This window comes from Gallus gallus, chromosome 1, assembly GCF_016699485.2.
Source record: "Gallus gallus isolate bGalGal1 chromosome 1, bGalGal1.mat.broiler.GRCg7b, whole genome shotgun sequence".
Taxonomy (NCBI): domain Eukaryota; kingdom Metazoa; phylum Chordata; class Aves; order Galliformes; family Phasianidae; genus Gallus; species Gallus gallus.
Genome location: NC_052532.1, coordinates 174490483 through 174509596, shown reverse-complemented (window position 1 = coordinate 174509596; position 19114 = coordinate 174490483). Strand labels below are relative to the sequence as shown.

General features: G+C 38.5%; 1 protein-coding gene across 14 annotated transcripts in view; it reads left to right on the top strand.

Annotated features, from left to right (window-relative positions):
* Positions 1-19114, top strand: part of FRY (FRY microtubule binding protein) — a 244941-nt gene that overhangs the window by 181303 nt on the left and 44524 nt on the right. For all 14 annotated transcript variants that reach the window (XM_046909845.1, XM_015278600.4, XM_046909844.1 and 11 more), the window contains 9 exons: positions 1440-1530; positions 3905-3987; positions 7018-7168; positions 7743-7846; positions 11685-11870; positions 14607-14805; positions 15432-15553; positions 16409-16596; positions 17519-17613. In XM_046909845.1, the coding sequence (XP_046765801.1) occupies positions 1440-1530; positions 3905-3987; positions 7018-7168; positions 7743-7846; positions 11685-11870; positions 14607-14805; positions 15432-15553; positions 16409-16596; positions 17519-17613 (1219 nt within the window). The remainder of the gene's footprint in view (positions 1-1439; positions 1531-3904; positions 3988-7017; positions 7169-7742; positions 7847-11684; positions 11871-14606; positions 14806-15431; positions 15554-16408; positions 16597-17518; positions 17614-19114) is intronic.

Genomic DNA, 19114 nt, shown 5'->3' with positions numbered 1-19114 from the left:
TATACTTTTCAGTTGTGTTTTCTACTCTTTCCAGTCTCCAAGTCTTTGAAAAAAAGTTTCCTAGTTACTTTTGTACCCATTCAGATGTGTGTGTATATAAAGTGCAAGTTTCAGGGCTTTGTTGCACATCTAAATTACAGTTTCTTTTAATTCATAGAATCATAGAATCGCTAAGGTTGGAAAAGACCCACAGGATCATCCAGTCCAACCATTCGCCCATCACCAATGGTTCTCGCTAAACCATGTCCCTCAACACAACATCCAAACGCTCTTTGAATACCACCAGGCTCGGTGACTCCACCAACTCTCTGGGCAGCCCCATTCCAGTGCCTGACCACACTTTCAGAGAAGTAGTATTTCCTGATATCCAGCCTGAACCTTCCCTGGTGCAGCTTGAAGCCATTCCCTCTAGTCCTATCACTAGTCACATGAGAGAAGAGGCTGACCCCCAGCTCACTACAATCTCCCTTCAGGTAGTTATAGAGAGCAATAAGGTCTCCCCTGAGCCTCCTCTTCTCTAGACTGAACAATCCCAGCTCTCTCAGCCACTCCTCATAAGGTCTGTGCTCCAGACCCCTCACCACCTTTGTTGCCCTCCTCTGAACACACTCCAGGGCCTCAATGTCTTTCTTACAGTGAGGGGCCCAAAACTGGACACAGTACTCGAGGTGCTGCCTCATCAGTGCTGAGTACAGGGGAATAATTACTTCCCTGTTCCTGCTGGCCACACTATTTCTGATACAAGCCAGGATGCCATTGGCCTTCTTGGCCACCTGGGCACACTGCTGTCTCATGTTCAGTCTAGCGTCAATAAACACCCCCAGGTCCATTTCCTCTACACAGTCTTCCAGCCACTCTGCCCCAAATTCCTAATGTTGCATAAGTTTTGTAAATGTACATTTAATATATTTAATATATTTAATATATTTGGTACAGTTCAGAATTCATGAGGTGGTTCTTCTTTTGCTGTCACTAGTTTCTCAGATCAGGAAGGCATCACTAGTGCTGCCATTGGTGATGAAGTCATCACCAAAGTAACAGCTGACACTAAGAAATTCAACCATGTGGCAATTCCATTTTCAAAGGCCTGAGGCTAGTCAAAGCTACATAAGAGACACTCACCCCAAATTCATCCTTGCCAATGTTTTGCCAGGTTCTTGGGAAACAAGTTAGGTCAACTGAGAATGAGCATAGTCCAAGGAGTTGAAGAGCATCACTGTGTTAATCTGCCTCTCAAAGCACGTAAACAGCAGATCATTCAGGCATGCAAGCAGATCATGTTTTGTAGAGGTGGCAGTGTTCATTCATTTGTGCAAGTATTGTATTAGCAGCATGATTACCTCGGTGCTGACTACTGAAGAAGTTAAAGTTATATGCTTTTATTTGTGCATGCTGTCTGCAGCAAAAAACAGGTTTGCTTATTGACTTTTCATATACAGGAACCACCTCAAGCAGTAACACTGTTATAGCTGGACAAGATAGTTTTCCTGATGCAGAAGAGAACAGAATTGTGAAAGAGACTGATGAAAGGTTTGTGACTTCTTTTTCTCCAAAAAGTATGCATTTTCCTGGTCGAAGGGTTAAATGTTGAGCAAAGTTAAACTTGTTTTCTGAAAATTCCTGATGTTTAGAAGGATCCTAAGTGGCAGTGTCCTAGCAAAATCATTTTTAAATGAGAACATGTCAAATAAAGCTGTTTACATGGTTCTTGCTCCTGACTGTTGTTTAATAAATATGTGGCAATTGAACATCTGTTAAACCTACACTGAACAAATTGTGCTATTTGGATCATGTTTTCCTAGGAATTATCTACCAAGGAGAGAGAAAGTCAGTGAGTCTAAATGAAATGATATATATTGAAGCATTTATTAAAAATCAGGTTAGATCATACCTTTTTATTTCACACACAAGTAAAATTTAGTTTGGAGATCTGTGTCCATGATTGCTCCATTTTTCGGATGAAGTGTTTTGCAGTGGAAAATGATGTAACATATTTTGCTTAGAAACCGTATGCTCAGTCTTTTACTACATATAGTACTTGCTGTCAGATGATGGAGTAAATGCAAAGCTTGAAGCCCATCTGATACTCAAGCACAGACGTGTATTTTTTCTCTCACTGAAACCCACTTATTTTTGTAAGAGAACTCTGAATGAATTCTAATAGCATTTATTAGTAAGTGTATTAGTATGTATTAGTTGCTCCTGATAGTGACTGGTATCATTTCAACAGTCCAGTCCACTTTTCAGAGGTTCAGGCTCAATGATGCAGAAACGGTTCCATGAGGGAACATTTCTGTCTTTCATACTGTGTACTGTATGTGTGCACATTTGTGTGTGTAGAGTTAGATTTAGATTTCTTTTTAGTTGAATTGCAGATAAGTTGAATAAATTTCATTTCCTGACTTACTTCAAATCTAACTGAGTTTTCAGTGTTGCTTATATGAATTACATAAAAGGAGGTTTTTGATAGCTAAATCTGCCAGAGACTATATGATAAAACTCAGATAATAATGTGAAATAATTTGTTAGAATTCCTTGCTGGTGTTTACATCATGAAAGATGGTAGTAATGGTAAATGCATCTGTACTTCTCAACTAATCTGCCAGTCTTAGAACATCCAAGGTGTATTAAATAATGTTTACAGAAAGTAACAGATTGTAAACCAGCTATTCTCATCAATGTTGGTACTTTTGGAGTAACGCAAAACTAATCAAATAATGTGGCTATTTCTATGTTGAAGCAATGTAATGTTAAATGAAGGGCTGAAAGGGCTTTGAAGTACCTCTCAGTGATCCAGAATTTTTTGTGTCTACAAGTTCAGCACTGTCTTGGGTTACACCGTAGATTAACAGGATGATATTGCATTAACTTTAGTTGTAATGTATGAGTTTTTGACAGATAGTATAATATTATCTCAATGCCTGTCATCTTACATAGTGAATCTTGTTTGTAATATCACTCTCTGTGTTAGAGAGTTTTAGAGAGTGTGCTTGTTTAAAAAATCTGCCCTGCTCTCAAGCTGTTTCTATGGCCTGTATTCTTCATTTGTTTCATATCAGAGTTTCTCTCTACATATTTCTCCATAATTTTTTCCTTAATTTTATTCTGCTTTTATTTTTTCCATCATTTAGATATGCCAGGTAAATATATCAGTATTTGTCAGTTTGTGCATATTTACTAAGGGTACATATTAAAATATAGGAGAACCAGATACTAGAAAGACAGCAAAATTAAGATGGCTTATGATGCATTCTTGTGACCTACAAAGAGACTTTATTGTGCCCTAATGAGACTATCTACTTTGGAAATTTTATAATATATGAATGGAGAATTAAATGGCCTTCAGTATGTATGCACATTATTAGTAAGAAATTGTACTGAATGTTGCGGAGAGAATCTTCCAGCTTCTTTTGTTTGATAGAAGTCTTTTAACACAGTTAATTTCCTACCTTTGCATAAACCATCATGTTTTACATCATCACTGGTGTGAGCCTCCAGCATGGCTCCTCTCATTGCCACTTCAGGCCTGATAACACTGACAGCACAGGCAGGTGAAGGAAGTGCCAATAAAAAGTTAGTTTGTCATGGCAGATTTCAGAACAGTTTGTTCTGTCTTTAATATTCCATGACGACTCTGCTTGACACGCTCTTGCAGTTGCTGGATTGTCCTACTGAAGGATTATCTGCTGCCATTCTTGTTGCTTTGGTAACTTGTGGGCTTGACATTGGACTATTCAGCCAATTAATGATTTATTTCTATGAAAATAACATTGTGTTCAAGTTTCTGTCTACCCCCATATAAAAGCGAATGCATGAGGAAGTGTTTTGTTTGTAAAGTAAGCACACACAGCCCAGATGTTTGATGTCAGTACGTTTTTAATGAAGATTTTTCTTGTATTTGAAGGTTCAGTAATGTAGTCAGAGCACATACTCGACTAGAATCAAGGTACAGTAATAGCTCCGGAGGATCTTATGATGATGACAAAAGTAAGTTCTGTTACTCAATTTGATTAAAGTTCTGTTGCTTGGTGGGAGAAGAAAACATTCTTCTGACAGTGGGAGGCTCTCTGTTTAACTTCTGTGTAAATAGCAATGTATCATCAGCATGAAGAGTGTGTCCCTATTTTACCTTCATACCTCATTTATTTCCTTTGTTTAACTTCAGTCAAACCTACTTAAAGGCAAGGGAACTTCACTGAAGGCAGTAACAGAGAATTCTCCTGTCAGTAACCCACTGAACCATACACAGCAAGGTGAAAAACATCCCAGAGCATTGCAGCAAGTGCTTTGAAATGCTCCCTTTACCAGCATTTCCCTCCAGTTCAAGTACTATTATATGAACATGAAGAAAGGATTTAGTAGCTTCCAAAACAAAGCCTTACCTTTTTTAGATTTTCTCTGCTGTCTGCAACCAATATCTAACTACAGTATGTAAAACTCTGATAGCTGGGGAATTAAACAGGGCTCCTGAGCACAGTTGTTGTTCATTGTGTATTTCTGTTGAGTAGACTATTAGCAGACCCTTGAAGATAACCAAGATATTTCCATCAACTACTGAATTACGTGTTTGCCATTTGGATAATCTGATTTCTGAAGTGAATCATAAAGAAGCCAAACTATAAAGTTCAGTTAGGACCTAACCAAATGTATAAAGGCAAGACTTTCTTACAAACATTCATTTCTGTCATAGTTGAGTCAGGTGAAATAATACAGAGCCATAACGTGTTTCCTTGGTGCTAAGGACAGCAGCTGGGATGGTATTTTGACCTAAAAAGTAAAAAAGTTTATATATTCCTCCAGACAAACAATTTGTAAATACTTTTCTGCAAAACATCGAAATAGGCTGATTTTAACTGTATCAGTAACAATTTTTCATAATTAGGAAGTACAATATTTACAAAATACTGCATATGTACATTCTGCAGTATTTAAATACACATAAGAAGTGCTCAACATATTAAACTCATCGGGCTTTACTACAGTTATCTGGTTCTCATAATTGTCTTTGAGTGCTGCAGTTATTAAATTTCTGCAGCAGATGTTAATTGGAGTACCAGCACTAATCTGATCTGCATGAGCAACCTTTCAAAACAGAAAATGTTTATATTATCAGAACATTCCTCACAAGTAGCTGTTTTGACAAGGGCTTTTGGTAATGAAAAGAATTAGAATGCTGAAATTTTCTTTGGGTCTTTTGGAACTTCTCCTCCAATGAATGCTGAAATGATTATTCCTCCCTGCACCTGCAGACTTTATAGGAACATGGGTTCTTTCCACAAGTATATGAATACCTAGATGTAAAATGAAATTCTTTTCACTCAGCTACTGACATACATATAGATCTCTGAATAGAAAGTAATTCTTGTATCATTTGTCAAGCTGGAATATAAATAATGCAGCCTCCATTAAGAAAGTGCAATTTGCTCCCCTGGGCAGGCAGCCCAGGCTTCCAAGGAGTTAGAGGTGTGGCCTCCAGTCTACTTGAGCATGCATACATTGCTGAAGGTAGAAATAGGAAACACATTCCTCCAAGACAGGGACTCTCTTGTTCAGGAAAAGATTGTGTGTTAAGGTGCAAAATGCTTCTTTATTTTTCTCAGTCCATTACATAAACCCATAAAAATGTAAGTGAGGAACTAGATCTCAGTGTGGATTTTATGAAGCAGTTTTATGTGAAACACTAAATCTGGTGGTTATGAATAGTAACTGTGCGGTGCTTTTATATGAAAAGCATTTGGCAAATATTTCCTGGTTAATCCTCGTAAGATGAATAAGTGCACTTGCTGTACTTTGCTACTTTATCAAGGCACTTTATTCTGCTTTATCTATAAATAATAAATCATCCTCCAGAAGATGAGAGAAACAAGGGGAGGTATAAATCATAAAGAATTAAAAGGTCCCTTGGAAGACTAGGGCTGAAGAATGGGAATAATAAAGTTGGCATTATAGTACCAATTGCAGGAGGAGGTACTGTACTGAAGAGCTGCTGAAGAGCTGGAAAGGTGGTGACATTTTATCAAAACCACTTAATGATGTTTAATAGAAAATCTGGCTCTGATACTTCTTGAGGCATCAAAACAGTGTGTCCTGTGGCAAAGCCATCAAGCATCAGGTACATGTTGTAAAAATAAAAGGCTGAGGACAGTGATGAGAATTTCAAACCTGAAATTAAGTGCAACAACACAACAAAGCAAAAAATAACACTCTCACTGCAAATTCATGAGGGACAACGGTTAGGTATTTCTCAAGAGCATGCTTTCCATAGCAGTGTATTGTGGACTGCCAGACCTGAGAATTAAAAACTGACTAATAGGAAAGTGGAGAAGAGTGAAAGGGAATAAAATGCAAGATAGATGAGCTCGGCTGTGCACAGCTGAGAAAAGACAGAAAGTGGTGGTAACAACTTACTGGACTATCATTGCAATAAGCAGGTGGAAAAAAAATCCTATTGTTTATTAAAGTACAGCAGCTACTGAAGCAAAATTAAACACATATTTCAAAAATTCAGTAATTCAACCCTACTGAGGACGATTTTTATACTCCTTGTATCTCTTTCCTAATCCGGGACACTTTATTTCTGCCTTCGTAGCATCAGTCAGCAGGGTACTGCTGGTGGGGAGTTGCAGGAATGTGTCACTGGCACGCAGCTCCTTGCAGCAGATGGCTTCCAACAACATCTTCCTTGGCTGAACTTTCCTCTCATTTTTGAAGAGAAAGTCTGTTGCTTGTTGGTTTGTGATCTGGATCCAAAGCTACTAAGTGACAGCAGGGATTCAGCTGCAGCATGTACAATTCAGTACTGTCTGCCTGGAATGTGCTTAATTTCCAGCAGCGTGAAAGAGGGATTAAAAATGCATCACTTGTTATTGAACACTGGAATTTGCAAACCTAATGTCATCTTATCACATTATTCCAAGCTGAGCTGATGCGTTAGCATAAACTCTTTTTTATTATTTCTTCAAGATTGTTGACTGGACTTGGGTATTCTGAACCCTGTTTTAATACTTTTCTATGCAGATGACCCAGTTTCTCCGTATACAAGCTGGCTACTGAATATTGTTGAAACCAAACAACCACATCCCCTGCCTATGCCTTACAATGGAGGATGTTGGGCACCGCTTGTAGACTACCTCCCAGAAACTATCACACCCAGAGGACCCCTTCATAGGTGAGCAGTTTCTCATTCTGACAGTGAGATGCTTCATCTTACTTGTTGGCCAACACTAAACAAAACAGTGTCCCACCACTCAGAGCATTTAGAAAATGAATCTTTAATTTCTGCTGAGTTCCTGCACTTTGATGTTAAAATACAGTAAAGGCTTGCAGTTATTCCAGATTTGTACCAGAAAGTCTATTTACAGTATAGGACATCACTCTAAGAATCAGACTGAAGCAACAAAGCCAAAAGAGGAGAGGGAAATTTGTCTTTCCTGAGCCTGTTTGGTTGTTATTCATAGCACTTTTTTCTCCTTGATCTATTACTCTAATGGGGCTATGTATATTATGAAATTCCTCTTTTACATTATTTGTATTGACACTAACTGATCTTTTCAGTAATGGATACTTACCTGCTTAGTACTGTAACTAAACATTAATCATATTGAGAAATACTGCACATTTGGAAGTGCGTAGTACTGAATGTTACAATGTTGAGATTTAATTTCTTCTGAAATAATAGTTGTTGCATTGATTTTTTCCCATCTCCAAGAAGTTTCAAACTGATCCAGTGATTTAATTTCCAGGTGCAATATTGCTGTCATCTTCATGACTGAGATGGTAGTGGACCACAGTGTAAGAGAAGACTGGGCCCTTCACCTCCCTTTGTTGCTACATGCTCTCTTTTTAGGTAAGAGCAGCAGAACAAAAAAGAAAAAGAAGCTGTGGAATTGTGGGATTTTTTTTTATGATTTCATAAAAAAATATTTTAAAAAAATTGAAAGACATAGAAGTTTGAAGATGATCGACTTCCTAAAACATCTGCAGTAAACGTAGAACCCACCTAGGAGAAAGGCACATGAAACTCGGGCTTTGTACATTGTTATTTGTGATGGGCAGCTGGTCAGTCTGCACGTGTGTCGATGGTTTACGGGCTGGTCCGGCCCGGTTCTGTGACTAGTGGGGCAGAGGGATTTTTTTGTAAAATCCGCGCCTCCGGAAAAGGGAAACAGGGACCCCCCCAAAAAAAAGAATAATTAAAAAAACAGTGGCAACAATCTGAGGAGAAACAAACTAATTTACTAAATATAGTATCGGAATGCACGATAACACACTATAATACAATATAATTCAATATAATTGTTAATAAAATCAAATATAATTGAGAGAAGGATTGTCCGAGAGCTAAAGGCCTTACACTAATACTGAAGCCTTGCGTGCAGTCGGGAGCAGTAGCGAGATGATCCAAAAGCGAGCATGGCGAGACGAGAAGAAGAGAAAGAAGACTCAGGTAGGGTGACCTACAGGCCTTGTATCTGTTCCCCTGAGCAGGAATGATAACAGTACTCGAACAGTCTTCTGGGGAACGTAGTTCTTCTCTTCTAGACAAGTACCCGGAACTAAAGCATTTGCCCTTTAACTCCCAGTACACTGCATGATGTTATAATGTGGAATACCAATAACCAAAATCATAAAACCATGATAACATGCCTCGGATGTGGACTACAGACACACGTGCCATCTCTGGTCTTTGCAAAAGTATTATGTAAGAGAACCAAGATGAATGCATTGCAGAGACAGTGATGGTAGGACATGGATCACTGGAAAGCAAGCTTCATTAATTTAACTCCTAAGAGAATACTTTATTACGTTTCCTGTTACTTACCTGAGCTTAGAGGCACTCCTTTTCCTTCACTGCTGTGATATTCCTGACCATAACCCAATTCAACCAGAGAGTTATAACATTCCTTATCCTAGCACTTAATGTTATGAAACCTGCATGGCCTATTTTTGTAGCTCACAGGAGCATTTAGCATTACAAAGCCTACCACTTTTCACCAATCAGCACAGCTGGAGATTTATAAAACAAATCTGGAGACTGGAGTCCACTTTTCATTTCCTCACCATAATTACCACCAAGCTTGCTCACAGACAACGTGGGAGGGGTCTGCTGTTCAGCAGGTGATAAAGATGAAGCTGGGCATTTAGAGCACAGCAATAGAGTATATGTGATATACTTTGGTATACAGCTGAAGAAGATATTTCATTCTCCTTTTCTGTTACTCTGTTATCAACCGTTCTACTGGAAATTTTTTGTGAGTTTTTTTTTTTTTTTTTAAAGGCATATTCATCAAATACTCAAATATTGTGTATTTTTACAATGGTTTCAGAACACATTTCAGTAAACACTTCAGTAAGAACAGCTAGGAGCATACTGGAAGGGACTTCCTGGGTCAGTCTCATTGAGACATTTCTCATGTATTCCTCACTTAGAAGTTCAATTCCAGTTTTTGGCTACCCATAACATTTTTTTTTCTTTTTATGTCGGTGTCAACCGTTCAAGTATAAGAGGAAGCTGAATAAGAAATGTCCAAGTGTGCGAATCAAATGAATAACCATTAAGTGATTAAACAACCTCTTTAGTATGATTTGAAACAAGTTACTGTAACTAGCATTTGGAGTTAGAAGTTCTCAGAAGAAAAAAAATAGAACAGAAATAGAATGCAGCAGGGTGGTTACTTCAGTTAAGAGAGCTGTGAGGAGCCATCAGGGAACCATCAGGGAATATATGCAGAAACACAGTTAGAATATTAGTAATCTGTTGTTAAAATGTCGTTATTGATTATTTCATGCAGTAATGTTTCAACATTGTAGTATTTGGTGAGAAACAAGCAGAAATTTTGAATACCTTTTGAGACAGTCCCTTGGCTAAGAGATCTCAGTGCTTAAATGTGAAATTGAAGTCAAATGTGAAAGCAAAGCAGTAGCTAAAATAACATCACGAGGCTTCAAATTCAGTTTCTGAAGAGCTGTTATAAAGAAAAATTTCTGTAGTTTATAGTAGAGCTCTGTTGTGATGGTATAATGAAGCGATGCTAAATGTGTTAGCCACAGATATGAATGTGATGGAAAATGGAGTGTTTCTGTCCTGTTGGAATGTGAGCGGGCAGGTGCATCTGACTGAAAGGGATCCTGAAAATAGTATGGTGGCTATCTGGGCAGCCTTTGTCCCTTCGTATATCAGGAGGATTGGGGCAATACTGTAGTGAAATAATTCTATGATAGATGTGTTTAATATGCTGTTGGGTGGTGTATAGTATCAACAGTGAAGCAGAGGCTGACTACTGGTGTGAACCTGCCTGTGTCAGGAGTGTGTGAGAAGCACTGCTGTTCAACTCTTCTGCAACCAGTGTGAAATTAGAAGAGCCAGCAGGACTACTTTACCATGGAAACATGTCCATGTCGCAGAAGCATACCCTCTCAGACACTCTTCCAAGTTAGAGAATGGCCCAGCACCACAGAAGGACAAAGAACTTCTCACTTTGTATATGTCAATATTTATATATAATCTTAGAGGTTAAGTGTTCTTCAGTCACAACTACTGCCAATACAGAAGTTATCTCCAACCAAGAGAAGTTGTTATATTCTTTTCACTCCTTAAAGTGTATGTTAAAACAGGATAGGTTGGAATCATTACCTCCCGGCAGTTGGAAGGAAATGGAGGAAGGAGAATAGGAGCAGAGACCTAAAGAAGCTGAAAAATTGATGAAGTGGTCAGCAGCGGTTCTTTTGGAGGAGGTTATAGGCAGGTGGGTGAGGCAGAATCACAGGATCTCCAAAGAGATGGTAAGAGGAGCCGAACGCACATGACTCAGACTGTGGCAGTATGAGCAGCTGCATTTTTTCAGGTCAGACAAGAACCAACAAGAAAACACTTGACTTGAAAGGCTTGTTGGCTGCTGCCACTTTGAGTGAAGAAGCTGCTTTTAAAGAGGAATATATCTTATGAGAAGTAGGAGAAGAAAACAATTGAAATATTCAGCACTAAAGTGCAAGAAAGTTTTTATAAATACCATGCAAGATACTGAAAGAGAATTGAAAAAATGTTTATTACCACACAGTGCAGTTAATTTTATGAAAATCTCCTTCCTTTATGTTGATGATTTATGATTTATTCTGGTTGTGTTAAAATCTGGGAGCACGCAAACAGCAACAGTGCTGGGAAGATCAGGGTCCTTCAATGCTAGACCTTCAGTTTCAGTTGTGCACCCTGAACTGATGTTTCATTTCTCATTCTGTCTCACTGGTAAGTGGCATTCTTTTTCAAGGAATTTTGTCTGTCAGTTCCTTTCCTTATAAACCAGCATTTACCTCTTACAGTTTGTACTAGTTTTAAAAGTGACCTCTGTGCAGGAAAGCGAGATACTGTGGTAAGCAAGGTAGATACGACCACCACCAAAAAGCTCTCATCTTTTGAGGTTTTCTGGCCCTAGTGAATTAATGCTGCAGTGAGACATAATGTATAAAGATATATTGCAATGCATTATTTTGTATCTTCTGAGTGGAATCTCTATCTGGCATATATACAGACCTTTGAAGTAAAAGCACAAGTAGCTGTGTCCGGAAATACTGCATCTTGTTTGTTTGCACTGTTACCATGAACTGCCTAGGAATTTTTGCTATTTCTGGAATGTGAACTTGTTTATTATTGCTTCATATTCAGTGATTGCTGCAACCTTTCCTTTTAGGTCTTGACCATTACCGCCCTGAGGTCTTTGAACACAGTAAGAAATTACTGCTTCACCTTCTGATTGCATTGTCTTGTAATAGCAACTATCAAGCAATCGCATCAGTGCTTCTTCAGACCAGAGAGATGAATGAGACCAAGACTCTGACTGTACAACCAGCATACCTACCTGAATATCTTTATACAGGTAACAGAGATCAAAGAGAAGAGAAAGAATGCTGCATTGTACTGAGAGTTTTCTGAAAGTAGAATGTAAAGTCTGTTTTTCTAAAATGTAACTGTTTTGATAAATGTAGGTTGTAAAGTAGCAAATCCAAGAAGTTTCAACTAGTATTAATTCCATGTGAACCACACCCAAATTATTATTAAATAACTTCTCATGATAGTGAGAAAGCTGTCTACATTAAGCAAAATATATAATGTAAAGTTTTAAACATAAATATGGCTAATGAATTCCTAACTTTCCCCTCATGGAGCCAGGAATGCTTTAAATAAGGGCAATCAGTCCTCAATCTTCAAAAAAAGGCAAAAGGCAATAGGAAGGGCAGGAAAGGCATGGCAAGGCAAGGCAAGTCAGGGCAAGGCAAGTCGAGGCAAGGCAAGTCAGGGCAAGGGAAGGCGAGGCAAAGGAAGGCGAGGGAAGGGAAGGGGAGGGGAGGGGAGGGGAGGGAAGGGAAGCGAAGGGAAGGGAAGCGAAGGGAAGGGAAGGGAAGGGAAATATTTCCAGTACAGGAAGAACAGCTGGAATATGCAGCTCAGATTTTCCATTCTTAAGTTAAATTTGACATGCTATAAACCCTCCCTTATACCACAGGTGCACTTCGTTTCTGTCCTGAAATCTGTTTCTGCTTTACCAGACTTACTTCATCTCCCTCTGAAATGCATGTTCTGTCAACTTTTAGCAATTTACCTGGATTTAAGGGATTGGTTGGGAGCAGTTTGTTGAAAGCAGGTAGCTTACTACTGTCATTTAGTATTAATGAAAGCAAGCATACTGTTGAGATTTGAAAGAGTCACAGAACCAGTCTAGAGTCATGGAGGTGGGATTCGTTGTCAGGGAGATGGTGAAGAACGTTATGATACACTGAGAAGTGGAAGGATCGTCAAAGTAGTGGTGTTTCCCTGGTTCTTTGGGAATATAGCCAAAAGTAATAAATGCCTTCAATTTATAAAGTGTATTGGTAACTGATTATTCTTTTTGACGGGCTATGAAGGATTGGTTTTTTAGATAATGAGAACAGGGAAATCAGTATACTCATTCAAGATTACTCAGTTAGTTTGGCCTTTTTGGCCTTTTCAGTCTGAATAAATTGTGCGCAAAATTACCTCACATATGAACTTCCCAAATGACTTATGTACATCTCTTTTCCAACGCGTGCCCAGGAATTATTAAATACAGAATAAAATTCTTACATGAAGATGTTACTGCTTTTCTGCCAAAATGAAACATTGTTTTCATTCCTATCTCTGAAAAACACAGTACTCTGTGTCTTGGCCTCTTGGTCACAAAAGGTTTTCAACACTTTCTGTTTGGATTCTTTTTGATCAGCTAATATAAAGAGCCAAAATGTGGATGAGTAGCTATAGCAAAGAATCCTAAATGAGAATGTTTCATCTGAGGTTCATTCCTCTGAGTGTCAGACAACTAAATTAAGAGACTCCAAACTTGCAATGTACAAAGGCTGTACGAAAATAATGCTTCCTATTTTATTATGTCAGCCCTTGATGTCAGAGATGTATGCTGGTGGTATGGCAGTAGACACTGATGTTCCATTACATTTTGTCACCATGCAACAAATGGCAGCAGAGGGACAGTCTGACAGAATGGCATTTGACATGGAAGTGCCTAAGAAGCAAAGGTGTGTCACTGAATTCTTCCATGAAGAAAAAAAAGGCACCCTCTGACATTTATTGATGCTTGCTGAATGTTTATGGAGACCAAACAGTGGATGTGAGCACAGTGAGGTGGTGGGTGGTGCATTCCAGACATCCATGCAGATTTTTACAAGGTTGGCATGCAGTCTCTTGTTCATCACTGGTGAAAATGCATAGCTAACAGTGGTGACTGTGTTGAAAAATAGTGTTTTGTAGCTTAGAATTTGCTCTATAAATAGAGTTATTGTGGTCTTTGTATCTGTCATAGTTTCCTTAGAAATAAATAGGAGGCACTACTTCTGGAGTGCCCTACGTATGTTGTCAGTAGAGAGGCCCTTCCTGCTCCCTGTCTTCTCACAAAGCCAGTTTTTCTTATGCAGTACATACAGCATAAGATGGCTAGCAATCTAACCTTAAGAAAATAGGTCTTAGTTTCTGATTCCAGCTCTGAAGTTGTGTGGCAACTTTTTGATCCAGGAGACTGAAAACTTGCCACTTGTTTAACTTATTCACTTGAAAACTTATTTACTTGTTTAACCTTAATGCTGAAAATATTTAATATGAATAATCCAGTCTTTACATATAGCCAAACACTTTGTCTTTGTTTCTGTTCCATATGTAACACTGGGACAATATAATTGTCCTAAGAAGTCCAAACTACAGATTGCTTTACAGTGTCCAGCTAGCCCAGGGAAATGAGCTGATTTTTTCATGTACTTAGCTAACTTCAAAATTAGTTCTACAAAAAGGCATAGTTCCAAATGTAAATGACATGAAACATTTGTTTTTCAAGTGCTGTAGTCCTTGAGCAGTGAAAGAGAAAACTGTCTTGTTTTTGATATTCTTCATTTTGCAATGGATTCTGCACAGTTAAAAACAATGCCATTTTCACTCTCGTCATTCTTTGAGGGAGGGCTGTTATGTTCTGCAGGTTTCTCCCATGTTTCCCCACAGAAGCTCGGAAAAAATCTGCTCTTGTGGATGCGTTCATCTGTAACACTGGCCCAACACTGCATTCCATCTTTATCTCCTCCCTTTCTGCTGGCAGGTGGCTTTGACTTTCTGCGGGAATACCAGTCCTCTCCGGTGCCAGACTCCGGCTTGAGTTCCAGCTCCACCTCCTCCAGTATCAGTCTGGGAGGCAGCAGTGGAAATCTCCCCCAGATTACACAAGAGGTTGAGGACATGGACACTGCTGCTGAAACAGACGAGAAAGCAAACAAATTAATTGAGTTTCTGACTACCAGGTAGTGGAGATAAACAGAACTTACATTTGTACTCAAAATGCATCTTTTTATGTCTTCTCTACAATTATCTGTAGCAATTTAAAGGATTCAAAGGAAAATGACTGAGCTTGTATAGTAATTACAGATTCCTGTTCCTCTTTTATTGATACCTGTAGTAGTAGGTAGGTACTTAAAAGCATTACGGTGTCAGGAACATGATAAAAAAAATCTTGCCTGACAAGAATAAAATGTTTAATTGACTGATGCTCAACAGTGAACTAATGGAAAACGACAGTTTTATTATCATGCAAGTAGACAGGAGGTACACAAGGCGTAGTGAAAGGCCATGGTGAAACTAATACTAACTGCTGACTACAGCTGGCGCATCCTAGGCGCAATAACAAATTCAAAAACTGGGGTTTGTTTATGCTGCTCTCTAAATGGTATAGCATATACTCTGAGAGGGTTTGTATAATATAGCATAGGTATAGTTGTATCTTGTTCATACGCATCTTGTTCAGTTGCATAATTTCCATATTGTGGCCCTGGAAATATCTGATGGAATTTACAGTTTTTGTATTTTAACTGATTACATTTATTTCAGACAACTCAAAGCAACTTTGCACTTTGTTATGTATTTCTTTAAGGGCGTTTGGTCCACTGTGGTGCCATGAAGATATCACACCTAAAAATCAGAACACCAAGAGTGCCGAGCAGCTTACTAATTTTCTGCGTCATGTTGTATCTGTTTTTAAAGATTCCAAGTCAGGTAGAAATATTTTTTTGCTTTCATATCTAAAAGGATATTCTCTCAGTGTCATGCAGAAAGTTCATCTACTGTGATTTAGTAGATCTGCTTGTGCAGAAGCACAACATATTGTATGTCTTAAGAACGCTGAATGGCATATGAAAGAATTGCTTTGAATGTTAAACATTTCTCCAGAGCTGTTGGTAGAAAGCCATTTAGATGATTGGTGTACCAGATAAAAGCTCCTATATGTCCTTTTGGTGAAATAGACTGTAGTTACTAAGTAAATGTAATAATTTGTTCTAGCAAGTAAGTTTTAGTTTTCATTTATCATGTTTTTGGAGCATAGGAAATGTACTAAACATAATTTGAATACCAACACAGTGACTAATTAAATATCTTCCCAGATCAAAGCAGAATTCAAAATCGGTATTTATATTTTTATTTATATCAATGTTTAACGATCATATACAAAGCCTAATGAAGCTCATAGAAAGATTTCTAATTCAGCTTGGCTTTAAGTCTGAGAGTGTTTGCGTTGCTGCTGGTAAGAATGGTGTGTGGCTTCAAAGTTTGTCCAAGAATTGTAAAAAAAGCTTGAAATCAGATGAAAAATGCGTATTTTTTTCTGAGCAAAACATTCCCAGACTGAGAATTTTGCATTTGCAAAGTTTATTTTCATACATTCTATATGAAATAAATGTAAAAGTGGGAAATTCTCCCCAAACAATATATTACTGCATCCTCATTTCTTAGAGGCTGTGCATGGTGCACTAGAACGTATGTCCTCCCCAGAATGTTAGTTCAGCCTGTATGTGATCCACAGTAAAGTCTGTGAGAAATCTAAAAAACCTGACCTACTGCTCTTTTGCTTAGGTTTTCATTTGGAGCAGCATCTGAGTGAGGTTGCTTTACAAACAGCTCTTTCAAGCTCTTCAAGACACTATGCAGGTCGCTCTTTCCAGATATTCAGGGCACTAAAACAGCCCCTTTCTGCACATGCGTTGTCTGACCTCCTGTCAAGATTGGTGGAAGTTATTGGAGAGCATGGAGATGAGATTCAGGTATGTGTGTACATAATTCTTCACAGCACTGTTGATTTAAGGTACATTTAATTTAAAAATACAGTTTTAACAAGGTGTTTGGGAGTCAAGTGACACAAGGTATACAGGAAAAGGGTTCCTCTGAATTTACTGAACCTAAATCTACTCAAAGCCCACATTAGGCTGTTACAGTCCTATGAAGCACCTAGAAGACATTTAGTAAATGTCATTGAAAAATCTTCATAATGACCATTTTTCTCTTTTCACGTCATTAATTTGTGTTTAAGAAGCCAATCATCCTATCTGCTAATGTAATCCCACAGCATGGAATAGCCACCGCCTCATTCCTCAGATGTTTAAACCTTTTTGAATAAAGAAATCCACACCATCCATAAGAACACAAATTAGGTCAGTTACACTGACCAAACTTGATCCAGTCTTCCTTCAGTGAACCGAGATGTTCACTCAGCTTAGCTAAAAAGACTTTTCTCTCCTGCAATCGTACAGGCAGAGCCTATTTATTAAGAGATTCATGACTTACACAAAGAGAACTGCTAGCTCTTAATAAGAAATAGACTGACGTTACTTCCATATTTTACGTAGGTAATGAAACTGCCACCAGATGACAGTAGTATTCTGTCACAATGGCTTGCATGGAATTTAAACCAGTGACCTGCAAAGTCAGAGGTTCTGTATGCCATTACTGGTCCCCTGATGAGATATGTGCTCTTCTTGCATGCCTTCATAGATCAGTCAGAGGCAGAAAATAAAACATACTTACGGTGACATTTTAATGTTCAGGATAATGGCAGTGGTGTGAATGTTGTTCTATTTTCAGGAGAAATTATTTTCAGTAGGTGACTTTATTTTATGAACTAAATATTATTGAATATTCATTATTTTCAAAATCTTTGTTGAAATGACTAATCTCATGCATTGATAGGGGTATGTAATGGAAGCACTACTTACTTTGGAAGCTGCAGTGGATAATCTGTCTGACTGTTTGAAGAACAGTGATCTTTTGACAGTGTTATCTCGGTAAGAGCCTGTTTCACCTAAGTATATCTTTCTTTTTCAATGACTCATGATACAAAGTGTGTGGTTCTGCAACCTGACAGCATAAAATGATTTTTGATACGATTGGGTCCATTTGTGGCCTTCACAGAACTCGACTAAGAGCATATCACAGCCAGACTTTGCAATAGCTGAAATAATGTTGATAGAACTAATGGAACTTTCCAATGCATTGTAAATTCTGTCATGTTGCCACTAGGCTATAATTTATTTAAATATCCTAGAAAAATATTATCTTTTTTGCACTTCATGTTTTTGTACCATATACTTTAAAACATATCTAGGAAAAATGTTGTGGTTTAGAATACTGGTTTCATACATCATGTTATTCTCAGTATTTTTTCCCATACTGATTTTGCTAATGGCTTAGACTATCTTTCTGAGACTGTTGGCCTTGAAGCGGACATCTGTGCATTAAGGGAAAATTCAAGTTATTTCTGTAACACAGCTATTACCAGTACTGAGGGAAAACTAATGTCAGTTGGGCTCCTCGTAGCAAGAACAGAATTGGGAACATGTTTGGGAAAGTTAGCATTAAGTTACCAAGCTTTACCTACCAGATAAAAAATATAGGGACCATCATTCAGATTGGTAATGCATTGGAGCAGTCTACCCAGGGACGTGGTGGAGTCAGCATCCCTGGAGGTGTGCGGGAAACATGGAGATGTGGCACTGAGGGACTTGGATTAGTGGGCATGGTGGGGATGGGCTGATGGTTGGACCACATGATCTTAGTGGTCTTTCCAACCCTGATGATTCTTTGATTCTATGATTTTATGATTGCTGAAGATAGCAGGTAAAGTATTGTTGTATCATACTGCAGAGGCAACACAGAAGTATTGCCTAACGACAGAGTGGAGCTGGGGCAATACAGTTTCTGCTTTCTAGACTAAGAGCTATTCTTCAGTGCATACTGTAGGAAAGAGCAAGATGGAGCAGCAAAGAAGAAGCATTCCAGAAGGCAGTGGGATGCCATATTCTTTACCTTAGAATTACTGATTCCATACGATCCTCTTCAAGTTCTGTAGGGACTTAGAGTGTGACAAGGTAGGAAAAAGAGTCAGAAAATAGCTGCTCCCCAGCACAAGCTTCCCTTACTTGTATCAAAACAGAGTGTTCATGTGTACAGATAATTGATAGGGATTGTCTGGATCATCACGTGGTAGTTTATAAGGAGGCATAAATCTCTGGAATTGAAACACCTCAGCTTTCTGTACACTGCCTTCAAGAGCTAATAGGATTCAGGCAGAAGGAAGCTGTGACAAGGTTTCTGAAGGCCATGTACTAGCAAGGAGAACTTTGGCAGCCACACAACAGGTCTTCTGAGAGTAATGTGGCATACTGGTCGTTCTGCTTAATGTACAGTATTTCTAATTTCTGCATTCCTTCACGTTGTTCTTTAAGCCACTGCATATTTTTCCTGCCAACCGCTGAGGTTTCTCCACTGATGAAGGCATTTTAAAGA